The sequence below is a fragment of the Zeugodacus cucurbitae genome, chromosome 5 (assembly GCF_028554725.1).
Source record: "Zeugodacus cucurbitae isolate PBARC_wt_2022May chromosome 5, idZeuCucr1.2, whole genome shotgun sequence".
NCBI classification, from domain to species: domain Eukaryota; kingdom Metazoa; phylum Arthropoda; class Insecta; order Diptera; family Tephritidae; genus Zeugodacus; species Zeugodacus cucurbitae.
In genome coordinates this window covers 26408285-26429082 of record NC_071670.1, presented here as the reverse complement: position 1 = coordinate 26429082, position 20798 = coordinate 26408285, and the positions used below count along the sequence as shown (strand labels likewise).

General features: G+C 38.2%; 1 protein-coding gene across 1 annotated transcript; it reads right to left on the bottom strand.

The window, feature by feature from the left end:
• Positions 1-14185: 14185 nt before the first annotated feature.
• Positions 14186-19923, bottom strand: LOC105220314 (N(G),N(G)-dimethylarginine dimethylaminohydrolase 1). The gene is made up of 6 exons (XM_054231453.1): positions 19690-19923; positions 17072-17291; positions 16915-17017; positions 16064-16161; positions 15755-15979; positions 14186-14482 (listed from the first exon to the last, which is right to left on the bottom strand). The coding sequence occupies exons 1-6, from the start codon at positions 19725-19727 to the stop codon at positions 14357-14359; spliced, it is 810 nt and encodes a 269-aa protein (XP_054087428.1). The 5' UTR covers positions 19728-19923; the 3' UTR covers positions 14186-14356.
• Positions 19924-20798: the final 875 nt, after the last annotated feature.

Below are 20798 nucleotides of genomic sequence, written 5' to 3'. Positions count from 1 at the left end.
TCAATTTGAGGCCAACAAAGGCCTGTGGTCCACACACTTGATGACTTTGTAACCCCGAAGGTTTTCCGAGGAGTTGAACTCTGGATGGGAACCCAACGGATTGTTGAGCACTAGGCTTGGCAATTTAACGTCGATCTCAACCCATTTTTCCAGAATAATGCTTGGTGAGAAGGCATTTTCATCGATGACTGCCACTTGTAGGCCGCGTCACTGAAGTGTCTTGCACAGATTCGCTCGGTTCAGCCATGTTTGGGTTTCTTGGGCAAAATTTCCGGCGATTTCATGAAGCTTTCGTATTACTCCACTATATGTTTTTGGTGTTTGAGATCCTCTTCATCAATAAAGGTGCGGCCACCTGGTCCTTGGCTATCTTACCCAAGATAAAGACGGTCCATTGGTATCGACTTCACTTCGTCACTTGATTTATGGATTTTTCTTTAAGATTACTCCTTTCGCTCCCATTGTATTCTGGTTGGCACTAACCGTTTCTTTGGAGGTGGAGGGTTCCAGGAGGTGTTTTGGTTCTTACTATTTTTCCAGTTGTGAATACCGGTGTACTGTGGCTGGTACATCCGGTGGAACTCTTTATCGTCTCCTGAGGGAGGGAGTCAATGACAAGTCCTGATTTCCGCTAAGTAGTAGTCGTTGTGCTTGTTGTTGTATCGTTTGTCGTCAAAGTGTTCATTGTTGTTGTTTCTGTTTTGTTCTTTGTAGGTCGGAAAGGGTTGGTCCCTCGGCCACAGATCCAGTATGCGGAGAGAAGGCATTTAATACCACCAACCTCGCGTTCGCGATCAGCTACTCATTACCGCCCGCTGACCATTCAACCATCGGAACGGCTACCTCGACACCTTGGCTTAGGGTGGTGTTGGTCGACTTTCCTCAATGATGGCAGACGTGAAACCGAAGGTTTATTAACCAAGACTCCGTTGCGAGAGTTATGAGGTATCCCTCTTCGTTCGTAAGAGCGATGTGCATTCCCATTTGGAATTCGTCCATTGCTTTTACTTAAGTCCCTTCGTCACGTCAAGGCGACCAACGCTAAGACAAGTTTAAATAATTTAAATAGTTCAGGTGAGTCGAGTGACTCAAGTGATTCACTAATAGAAACCGAACACTGTGCAGAAAGTTGCGATGAGTATCAAATTTTGGAAACAAAAAAAAAACCTTTGACTCACTTTAAGCAGCAAATAGTAATTGACTACATTTCGACTATAATGTAATCACATCAACTTAAGACAAAAATAACACATTAATATATATTACTAATATATAAATAAATGAGTTTATAAAAACTAAAAACGACATGAAAATTGACTTTTTACTTAACAGAAACAGCGCATAGCCAGATATCCCACCCCTACTTTACACAGTACATACGCATATACGTATACATTGACTTTGCGCGACTTGGATATATTTATTTGATCATGTATAACTTTCCTATTTATCCATGGATTTTGTTCGTTGGTAGCTTATTTTTTTTCTAAAGAAACAGGACTTCATATGAAATAAAAAAAAATTTAAAAATATCTTTTGTTTTAAAATTTTTTTCTTGCCAAAGTTTATTTTTTTTCAATTTTTTCATCAAAAAATTTAAAAACTCGAAGTTATTTATCAATTTCTCAGAAATGATAAGGCCTATGGAAAAATGGAGTAGGCAATATTTTTAGGAAATTTCATTCACTTTTATTTTCTATAATTTGCAGTAAGATTGCTCAACTGGTCAGTGAGATATACATGATTAAGTGAAGACACCTTTTTTTTCGAATAACGGTAAATTGCAAATATCTCAAAAACGTATCCATAGAAAAAAAATAATTCGATTTTCGAAATCAGCGAGCCATTTCACATACAAAATGGATAGTGGCATCCGTGGAACAAAAAACAAATTCAAATTTGTGATCCCGTGTTATTGCACATAACGTCACGGTACTAGTAATGGCCAAATAGAAAGAGTTCATTCAACATTTAATGTATATTGAGACTAATATCATATGAATAAAAGAGATCCTAATGACAAGCCAAAATAATCTCTTAAGGATATCTCTCCTTTCAGATGACGATAGTTTAAATATGAATATAACTTTTGAAAAATTGAGTAAGATCAAAATAGTAATTGTTACTGAAAACGAAGTTATTGTAATTTTAATGAAGATCCCTAGTTTTACTAAATCAATCAATATGCAAACATTCAACCTATACCAAATATAAATGCAGCACAATTAAATATACAAGAAAAAGAAATTTTATGTCTAAATGATGTTACATATAATAGGAAAGAAGAAGAAGAATATAAAGACTGTATCCAAGAATGTATCCAATATTTATTTAGGAGTCATATTAAAATGAATTGACATTAAATATTAAGAATCGTGTTACTCACTTTAGATTGTAAGATGAACCTTTAGACTTAGCACATATGGTCCACCTTAAGTGGAGGCATGCTACATAGATGTAGGTTGTAAGATGAACGTTACATGCTTAGCCTTAAGAACAACTTTGTATAAAAGAAAGTCAAATAAAGATAAACGAGGCAGTCCTTTTCGGTCGTGATACCAAATACTCTATCTCCTTCTTAAAACTTTGGGAGAGGGGGAAAACACCCGGGTATTTCCAAGCATGCATATAAGGTTTTGCTGACTTTTCTTACCCTTTCTTCCATATTGTGCCACAAGGTTTGGCTCTATCGCCTAGCTCCAGTAACGCAACAACATCAACGGCAGCCGTAACCATTCCATGTAGCCAGAATTTGGCTACGAAGCAGAAAGGGAAAGGAGATGTAATAGGTACGTTGCTGGTGGTGCTTATGCTAAAGAATGGCCGATTCTCGTGCTGCCTATTTACTCAGGAAGTTAGAAACGCAACCTCCAACTAAAGAAGATTTCAGAAAGGTACTGCTGAATTCAATTGATTGTGCTAAAGCGGTCCTACCGAATTTCAGCCTGAAACCGCCGGTAGAAGCGAAGTGGCAGAGGTCAGCTGCAGAGGCTAAGCCCGAAAAGACCTAGAGGACAATTACACCCACGAAATCGGTTGCGGATAGGGACATCAAAATCATTGGTGTCATTGGATGTGGGGGATCCCGAAGGAACGATCCCAAGTACCCAATGGAAGTGGGTACAAGCCGCGCTGACAAACGTGGCGTTCGAACAGCTGCTTAGCAATCCAGTCCCGCCACCGTCTTGTACAGACGCCGGCTGGTACCAAGGCCAAATGAAAATAATAGCCTGTGACGACGAGAGATCAGTCCAGCTATACAAGGCCAATATAGCTAAAGTGGGGGAGGTATATCCAGGAGCAAAGCTAATAGTTGTCGATTGAAAACATATTCCATCAAGGCCAAGGACAAGGATCTGGATAATGCAGCTCATAAGGGCATGCAACCCAAATCTACCCACGGAAGGATGGAAGTTTGTTAAAACTTTCGAGAAACCTACAGCGAAACTGACGTGGAGACGAAAAGGACCACGATGCAGATTATGCTGCTGGTAACAAAAGAATCTGTCGAACCGCTGACGAAAAGTGGCGGTGAGATCAGTTATGGCTTCACAAATGTTAAAATAAATATGTACAAAACTGATGCCGATGTTATCGATAACCCGATCACAGATAATGAGATGGGTGAAGCTGAGGAAGATCCCAAGGAGTCCTCTAGCGATATATATAGTATAGAGCAAGGTGCGGACTAAGGGCACCGTAATACACGTTATACAAAGTGAACTGCGAAGGTATGATTCTTCTTCTTCTTGACTGGCGTAGAAAACGCTTACGCGGTTATAGCCGAGTCCTCAACAGCACGCCACTCATCTCTCCTTTTGGCAGTTTGGCGCCAATTGCTAATACCAAGTGAAGACAGGTCCTTCTCCACCTGGTCCTTCCATCGGAGTGGAGGTCTCCCTCTTTCTCGGCTTTCACCAGCGGGTACTGCACCAAAAACTTTCAGAGCTGGGGCACTTTCGTCCATTCGAACAACATGACCCAGCTAGCGTAGCCGCTGTCTTTTTATTCGTTGGACTATGTCTATGTCGTCGAACAACACATACAGCTCATCATTCCATCTTCTGCGGTATTCGCCGTTGCCAACGTTTAAGGGACCATAAATCTTCGTAAAACCTTTCTCTCGAAAACTCCTAGTGCCGTCTCATCGGATGTTGACACCGTCCACGCTTCTGCACCATAAAGTAGGACGGGAATGATGAGGGACTTGAGGAGTTTAGTATTTGTTCGTCGAGAGAGGACTTTTACCTAGCACCTGTTGGCAAGAGTGATTCTGCGTTGCATTTCAAGGCTGACATTATTATCGGTGTTAATGCTGGTTCCTAGGTATACGAAATTATCTACAACTTCAAAGTTATGACTGTCAACAGAGACGTGGGAGCCAAGAAGCGAATGCGCTGACTGTTTGTTTGATGACAGGAGATATTTCGTCTTGTCCTCGTTCACCACCAGACCCATTCGCTACTTCCTTATCCAGGCGCGAAAAAGCAGAGCTAACGGCGTGGATGTTGTTTCCAATGATATCGATATCATCGGCGTACGCCAGTAGCTGTACACTTTTATAAAAAATTTTACCTTCTCTGTTTAGCTCTGCGGCTCGAACTATTTTTTCCAGCATCAGGTTAAAGAAGTCACACGATAGCGAGTCACCTTGTCTGAAACCTCGTTTGGTAAAGAACGGCTCGGAGAGGTATTTTCCGATCCTGACGGAGCTTTTTATGTTGCTCAACGTCAGCTTACACAGCCGTATTAGTTTTGGGGGGATACCAAATTCTAATTCTAATTCTAATTTCTTCACGGTAGGGCAATGGAACATCTGTTCCGTCGTCGTCGAATGGGGAATCGGAACCCAGGAGATGGGTGTCGTACTTTCACTGCCATTCAGCAGGCTGGAGAAGTGTTACCTCCACAAACACAGTAATCTCTGGTCATCAACAACTAGATCACCTCTGGGGGTCCTACAGGAGTGTGCTCCGGTCTTGAAACCTTCAGTTAGTCGCCGGATCTTTTCGTAGAATTTTCGAGCATCACCGGCCAGCTTGCCAAGCTCTTCATACTCACGCATTTCGGCATCTTTCTTTTTTGTCTGCAAATGCGTCTCGCTTCCCTCTTCAGCTCTCGGTATCTTTCCCATTCCGCTCGTGTTGCGGTCGATCGCAACATTGCGAGGTAGGCAGTCTGTTTTCTCTCCACTCCGAGACGACAATCCTCATCATACCAGCTGTTTTTTTTTTTTACTTTTCCGAAAGCCAATGGTTTTGGTTGCAGCTGTACGTAAGGAGTTTGATATGCCGTCCCACAGCTTCATTATACCAAGATGCTGATGAGTGCTATCAGAGAGCAGGAGTGCAAGTCGAGTAGAATATCGTTCGGCTGTCGGTTGTGGTTGCAGCTTCTCGATGTCGAACCTTCCTTGTGTTTGTTGACGTGGGCGCTTTTCTACACAGAGGCGGGTGCGTATCTTAGCTGCTAATAAATAGTGATCCGAGTCGATGTTGGGAACACGAAGCGTACGCACATCAAAAACACTGGAGACATGTCGTCCATCTATTACAACATGATTGATCTGGTTGCGAGTGATTCGATCCGGGGACAGCCAAGTAGCTTGATGGATTTTCTTATGCTGGAATCTAGTACTACAGACGACCGTATTTCGGCCCCGAAGTCGACCAGCCTCAGACCGTTTGGCGATGTTTCGTCATGGAGGCTGAATTTTCCGACTGTTGTGCCAAAGACACCTCCTTTACCCACCCTAGCGTGGAAATCAGCGATATGTTGAAGAACCTCGCTTTGATGCGGATTGTGGCTAGACGTTCATCCACCGGAGTGAATGCCAGGACTCGACGACGGAGTCTCTCTCCCAACACCAAATTTGCGCTCCTTTATATGGCCGCTGTAGTAGATGTCACAAGGACCCACCTTCTTCCGTTCTTGTCCCGTCCATCGCACTTCTTGGATGGCGGTGATGTCAGCCTTGAGTCGTATGAGGACAACAACCAGCTGGGGGCACCTTCCCAATTAAGGGTCCGGACAGTCCAGTTGCATGCCCTTAAATCATAGTCCTTTATACGTTTGCTGTGGTCGTCATCAAAAGGGGTGTGTCTCATCCGAGGCTGTTGCTTCTTATTCATTGGTTATTCGTTTTTATGTGGTGGCCCAAACCCTACGCAACCGCATTAAGCGGAATTCGCCTTCTCACTTTAGCTCGCTTCCAGACGGATGTCTGTTGGCTACCCAGAGGATACTTGGTCTAAGACCGGAAGTCGTGAGCTGCTTGAGCCACATGCAAAAGAATCGTTCCTGGCCACTCCCAAGTGAATGGCAGTCAGAAACTTTCCTCACTTACGTGAACTTTTACATATGACTCCATCCTGATTAGGGCATGTATATTGGCCAAGCAAAACGTTTTTATAATACATAAATATAGCAATCAAGATACAGTGACAGCAAGCTGGGAGAAGGGCACAAGCAAATATCGGCAGGTGTCGTCATATATGCCCTTTGATGATGACCAAGCACCAACGCAGCTGATAAAAGAGATGGTACTGGAAAGCGAAGCATCCAAGTGCGATAATACTTTGATGCGACTCAAACGCACACCTTTGGGGCAGCTCAAATACTAACGAAAGAGGTGAATCGCTATTTAACTATTTACTAGGTACTAAGCTTCTACTGTGTAGCGATGAGCGATATATATACTATAATTCGATCACTGTAGCAATAGCAGTTCGAAAAGAAGCAATCAATGTTCAGTAACAATCACAGTTCAGTACCAATAGCAGTTCGAAAGTAGCAATCACTGTTCATTATCGCAGTAGCAATTTTAGTTGCGATTTCGATAATTTTGGATATTGTTAAAATTAATAATAATGTAAATGTAAAAAATTAAAAAAAAAACAGGTAAGGAAGGCCTAAGTTCGGGTGTAACCGAACATTTTATACTCTCGCAATTTATTTATTTAATTTTATTTATATTATATAATATACAATTTGACCCACATATTCGTCATATATATTGTATAAAGTCCATTGAAAGTTGGAAACCATAATATTAGGTTAGAAGCACCGAGGTCCTCGTGTTCGATATATGGGGCCTTAAAAACCTATGGGTCGATTTCGGCGATTTTTAGAATGGGGCTGCCATACTATTAACATAGCATTTGTGCAAAGTTCTGCACCGATATCTTCACTAGTGCTTACTTTATATATTGTAAAGTAAACGATTCAGATTGTCTTCAAAGCTCTGGTATATAGGAAGTAGGCGTGGTTGTGAAGCGATTTAGCCTATTTTCACAACATATCATTGGGATGTAAGGAAACTATCACAAACCAAGTTTCATTGAAATCGGTCGAGTAGTTCCTGAGGTATGGTTTTTGACCCATAAGTGGGCGACGCCATGCCCATTTTCTATTTTGTAAAAAAATCTGAGTGCAGCTTCCCTCTGTCATTTCTTTTGTGAAATTTAGTGTTTCTGACGTTTTTCGTTAGTAAGTTAACCCACTTTTAGTAATTTTCAACCAACCTTTGGTTTGCGAGTTACAGTATGTCAAGAAACAGTTTACACATTGAAAATAAATACACTTTTTCACTTTCCGCAGCAAAATTTTTTACTTTTGACTTCAGTTCAACATATTTTTTGAATCAGGGATGGTTACTTACAGTATTTCAAGAGATGTGATGCAAAAAAAGCTGCGAAAGCAATGCAAAAACCAACCAAGAACAACAAAAAACGAAAATCATTCAATTTTGTTAGTGTCAAGAAAAACTTTACACTCTTCGATTATTTTACTTGTTAAGCACGTGTTATACAGTTAACCGTACTTCACCGTTACCTATTCTTCGCAAAGGCATTTACAATGAATTTGTCAATTAGTTCGTGATTAATTTTTGCTTTTTTCATATCTGAAGTACCCATTATTGTCTTTTTAATATTCCATGCAAAGGGATTCGTTAGAAGAGGTCCAACTATTGCCCCATAATCCCCAATGGGGTAAAAACGTTTGAGATCTAACAGCAAATCTCGAGCACTGTTCTTACGAAAGAGTTCTAGGAAGAGTGCGATATTCAGATTTCTCATGAAACTGCGCGACAAAACATGCTACGACATGAATACATATGTTTCAAGATGTGCTATAAAAAATAATCGAAATGATGTTGTGTCTTTCTAATGAAAATAATGCCTTGTGTCGTACACTAGTTAGCCAATTGTTGAAATATAACATCTTCTTGTTCTCGTCCCAGTATATGACATCATCCCAGTAGTTCCCAGATTCAGAAATATACTTAATAATAGCAAACAAAAAACGTTTCTCTACATTTGGTGCAGACAGCGTTTGTTTTTTGGCAGATCTTCGTGCATGTTCATGTTGTAGCATGTTTTGTCGCGCAGTTTCATGAGAAATCTGAATATTGCACTCTTCCTAGAACTCTTTCGTAAGAACAGTGCTCGAAATTTTTGGAATTTGGTCAAGTTTTCGAGACATTAAGCACTGTAAATGTCCACTTATTTATAATTTTGGGCCTTTTTCTGGCTTTGGTTCTTGCATTTCCATATTTTCCGATCAATTTTAGCCATTATACACTATTTAGAGACTTAAATAGTTGGACCTCTTCTAACGAATCCCTTTGCATGGAATATTAAAAAGACAATAATGGGTACTTCAGATATGAAAAAAAGCAAAAATTAATCACCAACTAATTGACAAATTCATTGTAAATGCCTTTGCGAAGAATAGGTAACGGTGAAGTACGGTTAACTGTATAACACGTGCTTAACAAGTAAAATAATCGAAGAGTGTAAAGTTTTTCTTGACACTAACAAAATTGAATGATTTTTGTTTTTGTTGTTCTTGGTTGGTTTTTGTATTGCTTTCGCAGCTTTTTTTTGCATCACATCTCTTGAAATACTGTAAGTAACCATCCCTGATTCAAAAAATATGTTGAACTGAAGTCAAAAGTAAAAAATTTTGCTGCGGAAAGTGAAAAAGTGTATTTATTTTCAATGTGTAAACTGTTTCTTGACATACTGTATATATAAATAACCGATTTGTGGGCGGGGCCACGCCCACTTCCCCAAAAAAAAGTTTGGTTTATATAGCTTCATTGGTTTGCGAGTATAACTTTATTTATGGCTTAGTTATGACACTTTGTGTTTTTGGTTTTCGCCATTTTGTGGGCGTGGCAGTGGACCGATTTTGCTCATTTTCTCAATTTTTACTCAAGTTATCGCTTGCACGGACTTACGGACGGACAGACGGACTGACAGACATCCGGATTTCAACTCCACTCGTCATCCTGATCATTTATATATATATATAACCCCATATCTAACTCTTTTATTTCTTGGTGACACAATCAACCGTTATGTGAACAAAACTATAATACTCTCTTTAGCAACTTTTGTTGCGAGAGTATAAAAATGTGGAATTTCGTTTTTTATACTCTCGCAACAAAAGTTGCTAAAGAGAGTATTATAGTTTTGTTCACATAACGGTTGTTTGTAACACCCAAAACTAAACGAGTTAGATATAGGGTTATATATACCAAAGTGATCAGGGTGAAGAGTGGAGTTCAAATCCGAATGTCTGTCTGTCCGTCCGTCTGTGCAAAGCTGTAACTTGAGTAAAAATTAAGATATCTTGATGAAACTTGGCACACTTATTTCTTGGCACCATAGGAAGGTTGCTTTCGAAAATGAGCCAAATCGGACCACTGCCACGCCCACAAAATGGCGAAAACCGAAAACACATAAAGTGCCATAACTAAGCCATAAATAAAGCTATGGAAATAAAATTTGGTATAAAGGATCGCACTATGAAGGGGCATATTTGGATGTAATTTTTTTGGGGAAGTGGGCGTGGCCCCGCCCCCTACTAAGTTTTTTGTACATATCTCGCAAACCAATAGAGCTATGTAAACCAAACTTTCTGCAGTCGTTTTTTTAGCCACATCCTAATACAGTCCAAAAATGAAAGAAATCGGATCATAACCACGCCCACCTCCCATACAAAAGTTAGGTTGAAAATTACTAAAAGTGGGTTAACTCATAAACGAAAAACGTCAGAAACACTAAATTTCACATAAGAAATGGCAGATGTAAGCTGCACTCAGATTTTTTTACAAACTGAAAAATGGGCGTGGCGTCGCCCACTTATGGGTCAAAAACCATATCTGAGGAACTACTCGATCGATTTCAATGAAACTTGGTTTGTAATAGTTTCCTTACATCCCAATGATATGTTGTGAAAATAGGCCAAATCGCTTCACAACCACGCCTACTTCCTATATACCAGAACTTTGAAGACAATCTGAATCGGTTACTTTACGATATCTAAAGTAAGTACTAGTGAAGATATCGATGCAGAACTTTGCACAAACACTATGTTAATAGTGTGGCAGCCCCGTTCTAAAAATCGCCGAAATCGGACCATAGGTTTTTAAGGCCCCATATACCGAACACGAGGACTTCGGTGCTTCTAATATAATATTATGGTTTCCAACTTTCAATCGACTGTATACAATATATATGACGAATATGTGGGTCAAATTGTGTATTATATAATATAAATAAAGTTAAATAAATAACTTGCGAGAGTATAAAATGTTCGGTTACACCCGAACGTAGCCCTTCCTTACTTGTTTTTTGTTGTGATCGCAACAGTAATATAAAATCACAATCGTTTAAAAATAGCAGAAATCACAGTGATTCAAAAAAGCAATATCGCTCATCACTACTACTGTGCAATAGGGGTAATGCACCTTCATTTATTATTAGAAATAGTCAAGAAGTTTTAGATATAACACATGTGTCAGAAGAACTGGAGGAAAGTCAAACTAATACGGGTGTGTAAATTGACGTTGAGCACCACCAAAAGCTCCGTCATGATTGGGAAGGACCTCTCCGAGCCGTTCGATAGCAAACGAGGTTTCAGACAAGGTGACTCACTATCGTGCGACTTCTTTAACCTGATGCTGGAAAAAATTATAAGAGCTGCAGAGCTAAACCGAGAAGGTACAATCTTCTACAAGAGTGTACAGCTCCTGGCGTACGCCGATGATATTGATATCATCGGAAGCAACAACCGCGCCGTTTGTTCTGCTTTTTCCCGCATGGATAAGGAGGCGAAGCGAATGGGTCTGGAGGTGAATGAGGACAAGACGAAATATCTCCTGTCATAAAACAAACAGTCGGCGCATTCGCGTCTTGGCTCCCTCGTCACTGTTGACAGTCATAACTTCGAGGTCGTAGATAATTTCGTATACCTGGGAACCAGCATCAACAACACGAACAATGTCAGCCTCGAAATCCAGCGCAGGATAACTCTTGCCAACAGGTGCTACTTTGGACTGAGTAGGCAATTGAACAGTAAAGTCCTCTCTCGGCGAACCAAAATCAAGCTCTACAAGTCGCTTATCATTCCCGTCCTGCTTTACGGTGCAGAAGCTTGGACGATGTCAACATCAGATGAGACGACACTAGGAGTTTTCGAGAGGAAAATTTTACGTAAGATTTATGGTCCTCAGAACATTGGCAACGGCGAATACCGCAGATGATGGAACGATGAGCTGTACGTGTTATACGACGACATTGACATAGTTCAGCGAATAAAAAGACAGCGGCTACGCTGGCTAGGTCATGTTGTCCGAATGGACGAAAACACTCCAGCCCTGAAAGTGTTCGATGCGGTACCCGCCGGAGGAAGCCGAGGAAGGGGAAGGCCTCCACTCCGTTGGAGGGACCAGGTGGAGAGCGACCTGAGAGAGAGAGAGAGGTGGCGCACTATTGTCGATTCGGCTATAACCGGCTAAACGGTTGCAACGCCAATCACATACATACAAAAGCCTCACACCAGACCAAAAGATTATAGACCAATTAGTCTATCCTCATTCCTTCTGAAAACACTAGAAAGACTAATATAAATTCATATAAGTAGCAATATACCTCCGGAAAATCTGGCAGTTTCGCAGCATGCGTACTCTAAAGGTAAGTACACTGAAACAGATCGCATAGCATTCCTCGATATAGAAGGAGCTTTCAATAATATTTTGCCTAAAGCCATTGTAGATCTGTCTTCTCTGGGTCTTAGCAATGAATACTATATTGTTAAATCTAGAAAAGAGGGGAGAAGAACCACCCCTACGATGGCTCTTGAATGGATACTAAACCTGCCGCATTTAGATCTCTTTGATGAAAACTGCGTGGCAAATTCGGCGGGGGGAGAATTTACATATAGAACCTTTGGACATAGCTCGGTGGGAAATTTCTTCAAATGGGAATGAAGGTTCCGTATAAACATAGAAAATGTTAGCTGGCGTAAAGGCATGGCATCTGCACGCAGCACGCTAAATACTTATACGGATGGCTAGAAAATGAAAGGGGATATACTGTTCGGAGTTAGGTGTAAGGCAACCTTTTAAACTACCGAATTACTGCATATTTCAAGCGGAGGTGTTTGTCATTGGGAAAGCTGAAGAGCTAGCATCCAGTGCAATAGCCGACTACTCTAATGTTAATATGTACGTAGATAGTCAAGCAGCAATCAAGGCAATAACCTCGTATCACATCTCTGCCAAAAGTGTATTGAGTACCAGGGTGGCAGTGGACGGAGTTGCCAGGAACAAATAGGTACACTTCTACTGGGTGCCAGGTCAAAAAGGCATTAAGGGCAATGGGACTGTAGACGAGATTGCGAAAAGTGGTGTACAACTGTCATACGGAAACATCCAAAACAACATTGACAAACCCATACATTGTCTATACGATGATTTAGACAGGAAAATGGCAAGGAAGATCACAGCGCGCTGGAAGAATATAACGGGATGCAAAACAGCTAAAGCCATGTGTAAATCGGTAGACCAGAAATACACAAAATTCCTCGATAGAAGGAACTGCAGTAGCATGGTTGGAATTATCACCGGTCACTGCCTGGTGGCATGACACGCCTTGAAGATGGGGCTGACGGATCGTGATGACTGCAGGAATGGTATAAGAGAAAAAATGGAGCATCTCTTCTGCTCTTGTCCTGCATTGTCAAGGCAACGGCTCCAACATTTTGGAGTCCTACAGTACGAGAATGTGGAAGAGGTATCGTTAGTAAAACCTCATAAACTACTAAAATTTTCAACAAGCTCAGGCATCGCAAAGGACCATAACTTGTCCACGTGTGGCTTTGACCAACCAGACTAACCTAACCTAGAAACTAGGCGAGTGCAAGTAGTGGATGATGATGTGGTTATTTTGGTTAGAGAAAAATTTCCGAGCACCATGAATAATCTCATGCAAACAGTATTAAATGAAATAAATAGATGGGCAGAATCATGCGGATTTAAACTAAATGCTAGCAAAACAGAGCTTTTATTGCTCACTAGGAAACATAAGATTCCGGATGTCACACCACCATTAATAAATGGTACCAGGTTAGAGCTCTGCTATCGATGCAAGGAGAATGAGCTCGTTATTGACATACTTAACATCCACAACCGTCAAATCATCTGTAGAAATATTCAGGACAGCATGAGAAAACAATTTTTATTCACCAGTATCGTCGTTCTTACCTTGTTAGTAACGCTTGGGGTATATATTGTGTAGTTTTTTTACTTCAGCCTAAAGACCATGGTATCCGACGCAATCCATGGTTCCTGAACTAAATCCTCGGCTGGTGCGGTCTTACTTTTGTGAATGTTCACCTGAAATACCCTCAGCCTGAAGCCGCTATGATCTCTTCTATACCGAGATTCTTCTCCACTCCATCTTTCTGGAAAGTTTGTGGCTGGCGACACAGCTTCCAATTGAACTGAATTGTTGTGCCCGCCTGTGGTCGTCTCCCACCGACTTTTGGGCTGATAACTCAGCCCGGTTTTTCCTTCTTTTGTCTCCATTCTGAGATTTGAATTCGGGTGTCCCTACCCCTAGCGTTTTAAATCTACTGCCAGGTGTCTCATTAGCAATGGCCAGGGTGGACCCCCATCCACTTCTCAATGGGATTACATGCGAAGCCGACCACCATAAGGGGATAACTTATTTTATATAAACTCAATTGTTTGTGAGAATGATAAAAAATATATATCCTCGTTATTCCTTACCTTATGAAATTATGCCTTTTGCTTTATGTGTATGACTTAATGAAACTATTGTTTACAAATTTGAAATACAATTTTCCTTATATTAGATATATTAATTTCTATTTCATAACAATTTTTATAATATATACAATATGTATGTATAAGTATGTATATATTTGAACTAGTTAATAATATAACATTGTAAGCATTTTATATTTAATTAAACAACTATTGGCGAAGATGATTATTACTTCTAATGAATTAACTACCATTCGAATTCTACTGCTGTAGTATTTAAATATTTCGTATTGATTTCCATCGGCGCAATAATAAGCAGGCCGAAGTTAACCCACTCGAGAATTTTCCAAATTCGCTAATATTTATATTTCGGCTTGGTGTGTCAATTTTTTCTTTAATAACCTGTATTATATGTATTTATGATATAATGTATATGCATATATAAGGGCGGGTCGAATTTTTTTCGAATAAAGCAGCTAGCAAAAGCAAAAACTACAGAAAATTCTAAGAAAGTTTTGCCAAGAGCACGCAGAGCGACTTTAGATTTTGAGGACATACTTATTAAATTGTACACAAAAATCTATAGTTTTAAAAACAGCATGCCATGCTATTAATGCAATAGGCTGTACCCGACTTTGAGGACATTTCGTTGGGAGATATGCCTCCACCCATTCATGAAAAAACGCAGTCGACTGACGTTCAGTACTTGTATCGAATGGCAAATGTAGTAATCCGAAATAATTCATACTTCGCTCATCCTGAAAATATCTTACTAACAATGCTTTATGATTAGCGAAAAAATGTTCGTGAAAGAGCCATAAAAAAGATACTACATTATCGTGATAAAGTTTGTGATCCGACTAATCTAAGGGTTTATGATAAAAAGCACGCAATAAATTTTGAATGCTCAGACTACTTTGATCTGGTTGACCTAGATGATGACAGTGTTTTGACTGAGCCTCCATTCTCAGCAAACATTCCATACGAACACTTGTTGCAGTTTATTGAGTCTTATGATCCGCCGCTTCCTGACCCAGGGATTCCATGTCATACCCAAGCAACTGAGCGTTCTGTACAGCTTCTGACAACAGTTTCCCGACGCGCTATTGCAAAGAATAGAGACAATGTCATGGCCGTAACTATAGAAAGTCGTACTACAATACTACGCATGTAATCCAAAAAAGACTTTAAAACCTAAAAAACCTAAAACTAGAAAAGATTCCCAGTCATCAGGAAAAAAAATAATGTCTGTAACTTGCACCACAAAAACTTTTAATTTTTTTAAAACTTAATTACAATAATAAAATTTTATTTTCGATCCATCGTATTTTCCACAATTTTAAAATTAAAAAAAAATATATGGGAATATCTGTATGATGTATTCATAGAAACACAAACTTTCGTTATAATCGAAAAAACCAAGCATAACTTTCCGGATCGCTTCTTATGAAAGAATAGGTTTTTGAGTACAATTTAATAAGTATGACCTCAAAATCTAAAGCCGCTCTGCGCGAACTGGGAATTAATTTTAGACCCATGGTTTCTTGGCAAAACTTTCTTAGAATTTTCTGTAGTTTTCGTTTTTCCTAGCCGCTTTGTTGGGTTTTTTCCACCCATACAATTCGACCCGGGGTAGTATAAATATTTAGTTTCGGAAATGGTTTTAAGCTTTACCTTATAAGAAACAGGAATCTCTTCAGGTGAACGATGTATGAGGACACCATTAACGTATATCATATTGGCAGCATATTCCTCAGGCAGAGTAATTTTTTGATACTTAAAACTTGCTTCGCGCTCCATCCGTTTAACAATTTCCTGACAGTAGATACTTGTACTAACAGATAATACATCGGGACCAGCCATTGAAATGTAATATTTTAGGCGTTTGTTCCCACTAACCTGAGGATGAAAAAAAAAACTATTAAATTATAATTACCGGTAATCACTCTATAAATTCTCCATTCTGGCGTTTATCTTACATACCTTTATAGGTGTTACAGGATATTCTGGAAATGCTACTGCGACAGCTTTTGCGCCATCTTCATTTGTATAGTTGGATATGCCCACAAAAAATTCTCGACCTATTATAGAATTCTCTTTATCAATATTGCTGTTACAGTAAAAATATATGCAGTTTCCACAAAGTTGTGATACATTTTGAAAATACTTCGGCCATTGACTGCCAACCGACTAGTCATGAGCGATATTTCACTACCTGTGATTTTTTCACTGTCATTGAAAAAAAATCACATATACTAGCTGCGATCAATTTTTGTAAATAACAGTGAATTACAATCGCAATAGCAGTTCAGTAATTCTGATAAATTTTTTATATTGTATTATAAAAATGTTAAATAGTAAAAAAATGTTGAGTACAAATTCCCATAAATTCGTTTTTTTAACACTACAGAATTTTAACTTTTAAAAATATGACTTGCATTTTAAGTTATTAATAAATATTGAATGGTTCGAATAACATTCGCCAGTTATATATAACTAGTATTAGTTATTAACATAATAAAAACTATTAAAAGGATATTTAGCTTTAGGTGTTACAAAGAACCGCTTTTGTTTACTATTATTGTTTATTGTTATTATTACTCTTGTTTAACATCATTTTGGGCTAGAATGGTATATCTTGATTTGTAAAGTTTGTAATAACTCACTATTCAATATATAAATACAAATATATAATATTATATAAATATCCATCTTCCCTAATAAACAGGTCTGGTTGGTTAATTATGGAAAGGTGGATAAGGCATCAAAATATACAGAAGATTCCATATACATAATTTATGCGTCTAAATTGTGGATAATTTGGCTTTACTTACCCGTAAATAAAACATCTCCGCCGTCCAATATAGCATTAGAAATATTAGGGTTAACTACAGGTATATCAAGCTCTTTCTTTAATATGATTTCCATGCTGTCCGCCTGGCCACGAAATATAGTTTATTTTTTGTTTAATCTACATACTATAATACAGACCTCCCTTTGTCGCAATACATTGTCCGATTTACTCATTAAAGCTACTCCATTGCATATTATTGCGGCATTTTCTACAAAAACCCCCTCCGGTAACGTTTCATCTGGCGGCAACTCAATGACATCCAGCCCAACATCCCGTAACAATGAGCAGAAATCTTGGTGTTGTGTTTTTGCTTTAGCGTAATCAAATTCTCCATTGTTATGTAGGGAATCTGAAATTCTAAAATATAGTTCTTTTCTTAAAGACACTCAATGATTTCTCGGAAATAATTTCTGCGTATTAACAACATTAAGAGATATCAATTATCTGAGAAGATTCATATGTACCATACATACATATATCTTCAAATTGGAGTTAGTTAGGGATTCTCGATTTACATACTATATAATGATGTGTCAAAGAAATAGCACTCAAGAAGTCTGTTGATAAAACTTTAGTAATTTATGAAATATCTACAAAATGGCATTAGAAAAGAGGTAAAATGAAAGAAAATCAACCGCTATGTGAACAAAACTATAACAAATAAATAAAACTACTTTTTGAAGATCCACTACATTTTGTGCCCTACTTTTTGCTAGGAAATAGGTTAGCCATTAAAAAGCTTGGAATAAAATTAAAATTTATTTTACAATTTAACAAAAGCGGATAAGGAATGTTAGTTATTATATAAACAAAACGCAATAAACAAGCACTAACTAGAATGAGCACACATCTATAATATAAAAATGAATCGCAAAATGTGTTGCTAAGCGCATAACTCGAGAACCGCTGAACCGATTTCGCAAATTCTTTGTATAGAATGTTTTTAGAGGTACCGGGATGGTTCTTACGGAGAACAAAATTAGAAAAATTGCTTGAAAAAGTCTTAAATCCACAATTTTCTAATCACTCATACAAACAATTTGTGTCGTTAGTCTCGAAAAAGTCGAGAAGGGCCAAACCGATCTGGCTAATTTTAGTTTTGAAATATTTATGGAAGGCCAGGGAAGGATTAGAAAGTACGTATATATCGAAAAATTGTGAGGAAGATAACAAGAAGATGATTTTATTTGAATTGAATTGAATTGAAAAAAACAAAACAAAAAATAATAATATTTTGAAAGTTGTCATTGTTGCTTTGTTAAAATATTTTTATCATTGTTCAATTGTATAAGGCTGTGTCGATAGCCCAAAACAATTTGTAACAAGTAGGGAAAGGCAACCGAACATTTTATACTCTCGCAATTTATTAAAGTAATTTTATTACACACAATTTGAAATAAAGTCCAATAGAATAACGAAAATCAGCATATATAGTACATGAGGGTTGAGGTAATTCCTGAACCGATTTCACTCATTTTCAACGCCCTATTACTTGGAACCTGTTAGTAGGCAGACAAACGGCAATTCGGCCTTGAAATTACTCCTAAATTGCACATCAACGAAACACCAGTCTGCAAAATCGCCTAAAAAAAGAGCTATAAAGAAGATTTTCCAGATATTCAAGTCGCTGGAAGTACTGCACAGGACTTTAAAATATTTACGCGACAACGAAAATATTTTTGGTGAAGCCATGATTCTGTTGGCAGGTAATTTTCGCCAGACTATTTCTGGATCAATTGCTGCTGACGAACTAATCACATTCCTAAAATCATCTAATTTGTGGCGACACATAAAGAATCGCCAAATAACAAATAACATACGAGTGTTTTTCCAACAATATCATATTGCGATTGTAGAAATAGTTGAAAATGGTAGCCGCAGTTGACACCTCGATGGAATAATAACATTTTTAACGGGTTTCTGTCACTTCATGGCCTCGAAAGAGCAGCTTATTCATCGTGTTTTTCCTGACATGAAACCATAATATAACAAACATAAATGGCTGATTGAATGACATATATTGGTGGTAAATAAACAAGGATCTCTTTGATCTTAATGCGACAATTTAGAATTTCGTTAAATGAGAGTTGACACAGCTACAAACCAGGATGACGTATTCAATTATCCCACAGACTATTTTAAATTGCTGGACTATCCCCACTCACTTGCAATTAAAAGTAGTGTGATTTGTCATCATGCTGCGTAACATAAATCAACATCAAACTTTGCAAAAAAAACAAGACCGGCTGTGAAGAAGGTAATCAATATCGTCACCAAAGCCAAGATAAAGCCAACTATGAAATTTGGCCATTTGTTACTTTCTCCAATATACGATTAAAAATATCAAAGTTTTAACAACCATGATCATTTACGCTTAACACAGATCTAGAATAATGTCTATTAAAAATTTTAAAATTTATCGGCTATAACGTTTTCGTCTTTATGCGTAAGAATTTTTTCTATGCATTGTAAGATTTACTAATTTAATGTATACCTTAGCCACAAAAACGTGTGGACGGGTCTGCTAGTACGTTAATAAACTTTTAACACCAAAAATAATTAAATTTTCATACACATTAACTTTGCTGTTTAAATATATGTTTAACGATAGGTAAAACTCTGTATACACTGAAGTAGAAGCTTTAGAATAAATATATGTTATTAACAAATTTATTTAAACTTTACAATTAAAACAAACTTAAAAAATGTAAGTAGAAAGACTTAATGTGATAAATACACATATATATTTCATTACCTTGCTACTATGGCGTGTGTATACCTTTGAGGCGGCATTAATACAATTCTCCTCAATTTAAATATATAGCTGTTTACTATTAAATGACAATATTGAAATGTAAAATGTAAGCCCCTGCGATACTAAGATTTGTAAAGTATATATGTATTTCACTTAATTCAAGAAACAAAAATACTAGTGTTCAGCGAATCGCGTAAATAAATCCCAAACAATGTTTTGATAACTCCACCCAATTATATGTGTGTAATTTGACAACGATAGTTCGATATCAACGATATTTTGCGGAAATATATCGATTAAGGTCAGAATAGATTCTACAAATCGATTAGTGTTGCCATGTAGACCTTTCGTATATTCTTCTTCTTGAGTGGCGTAGACACCGCTTACGCTTTCAGAGCTGGATCACTTTCCAACCAAGACGCGAATGCGCCGACTGTTTGCTTGATGACAGGAGATATTTCGTTTTGTACTCATTCACCTCCAGACCCATTCGCTTCGCCTCCTTATCCATGCGGGAAAAAGCAGAACAAACGGCGCGGTTGTTGCTTCCGATGATATCAATATCATCGGAGTACGCGAGCAGCTGTACACTCTTATAGAAGATTGTAGCTTCTCTCTTTAGCTCTGCAGCTCGTATTATTTTTTCCAGCACCAGGTTAGAGAAGTCACACGATAGTCAGAAGAGGTCCTTCCCGATCCTAACTGAGCTTTTGGTGTTGCCTTATGTCAGCTTACACAGCCGTATTAATTTCCATGTATACCAAATTCAGACATAGCGACATAGAGGCAACTTCTTTTCGTGCTGTCGAAAGCAGTTTAAAATCGACAAAGAGATGGTGTGTGTCGATCATCTTTTCACGGGTCTTTTCCAAGATTTGGCGCATCGTGAATATCTGGTCAGAATTTTCGGATACTACTCAGAAATTCGCTGTTTAAGCGAGAATATATCTGGCAACACGTCAAACTGTGAAGTTTAATTTTTCCTCGGTTCTTGAATTTGTGCTTAAATTTATTAATATAATTGAAGAAAGTTTTACTTTTAATAAGTGTAATCTAAAGCTAAGTATTTGTGCTAATTTGCTTTTGTGTTATATTTAAATTTTAATTGT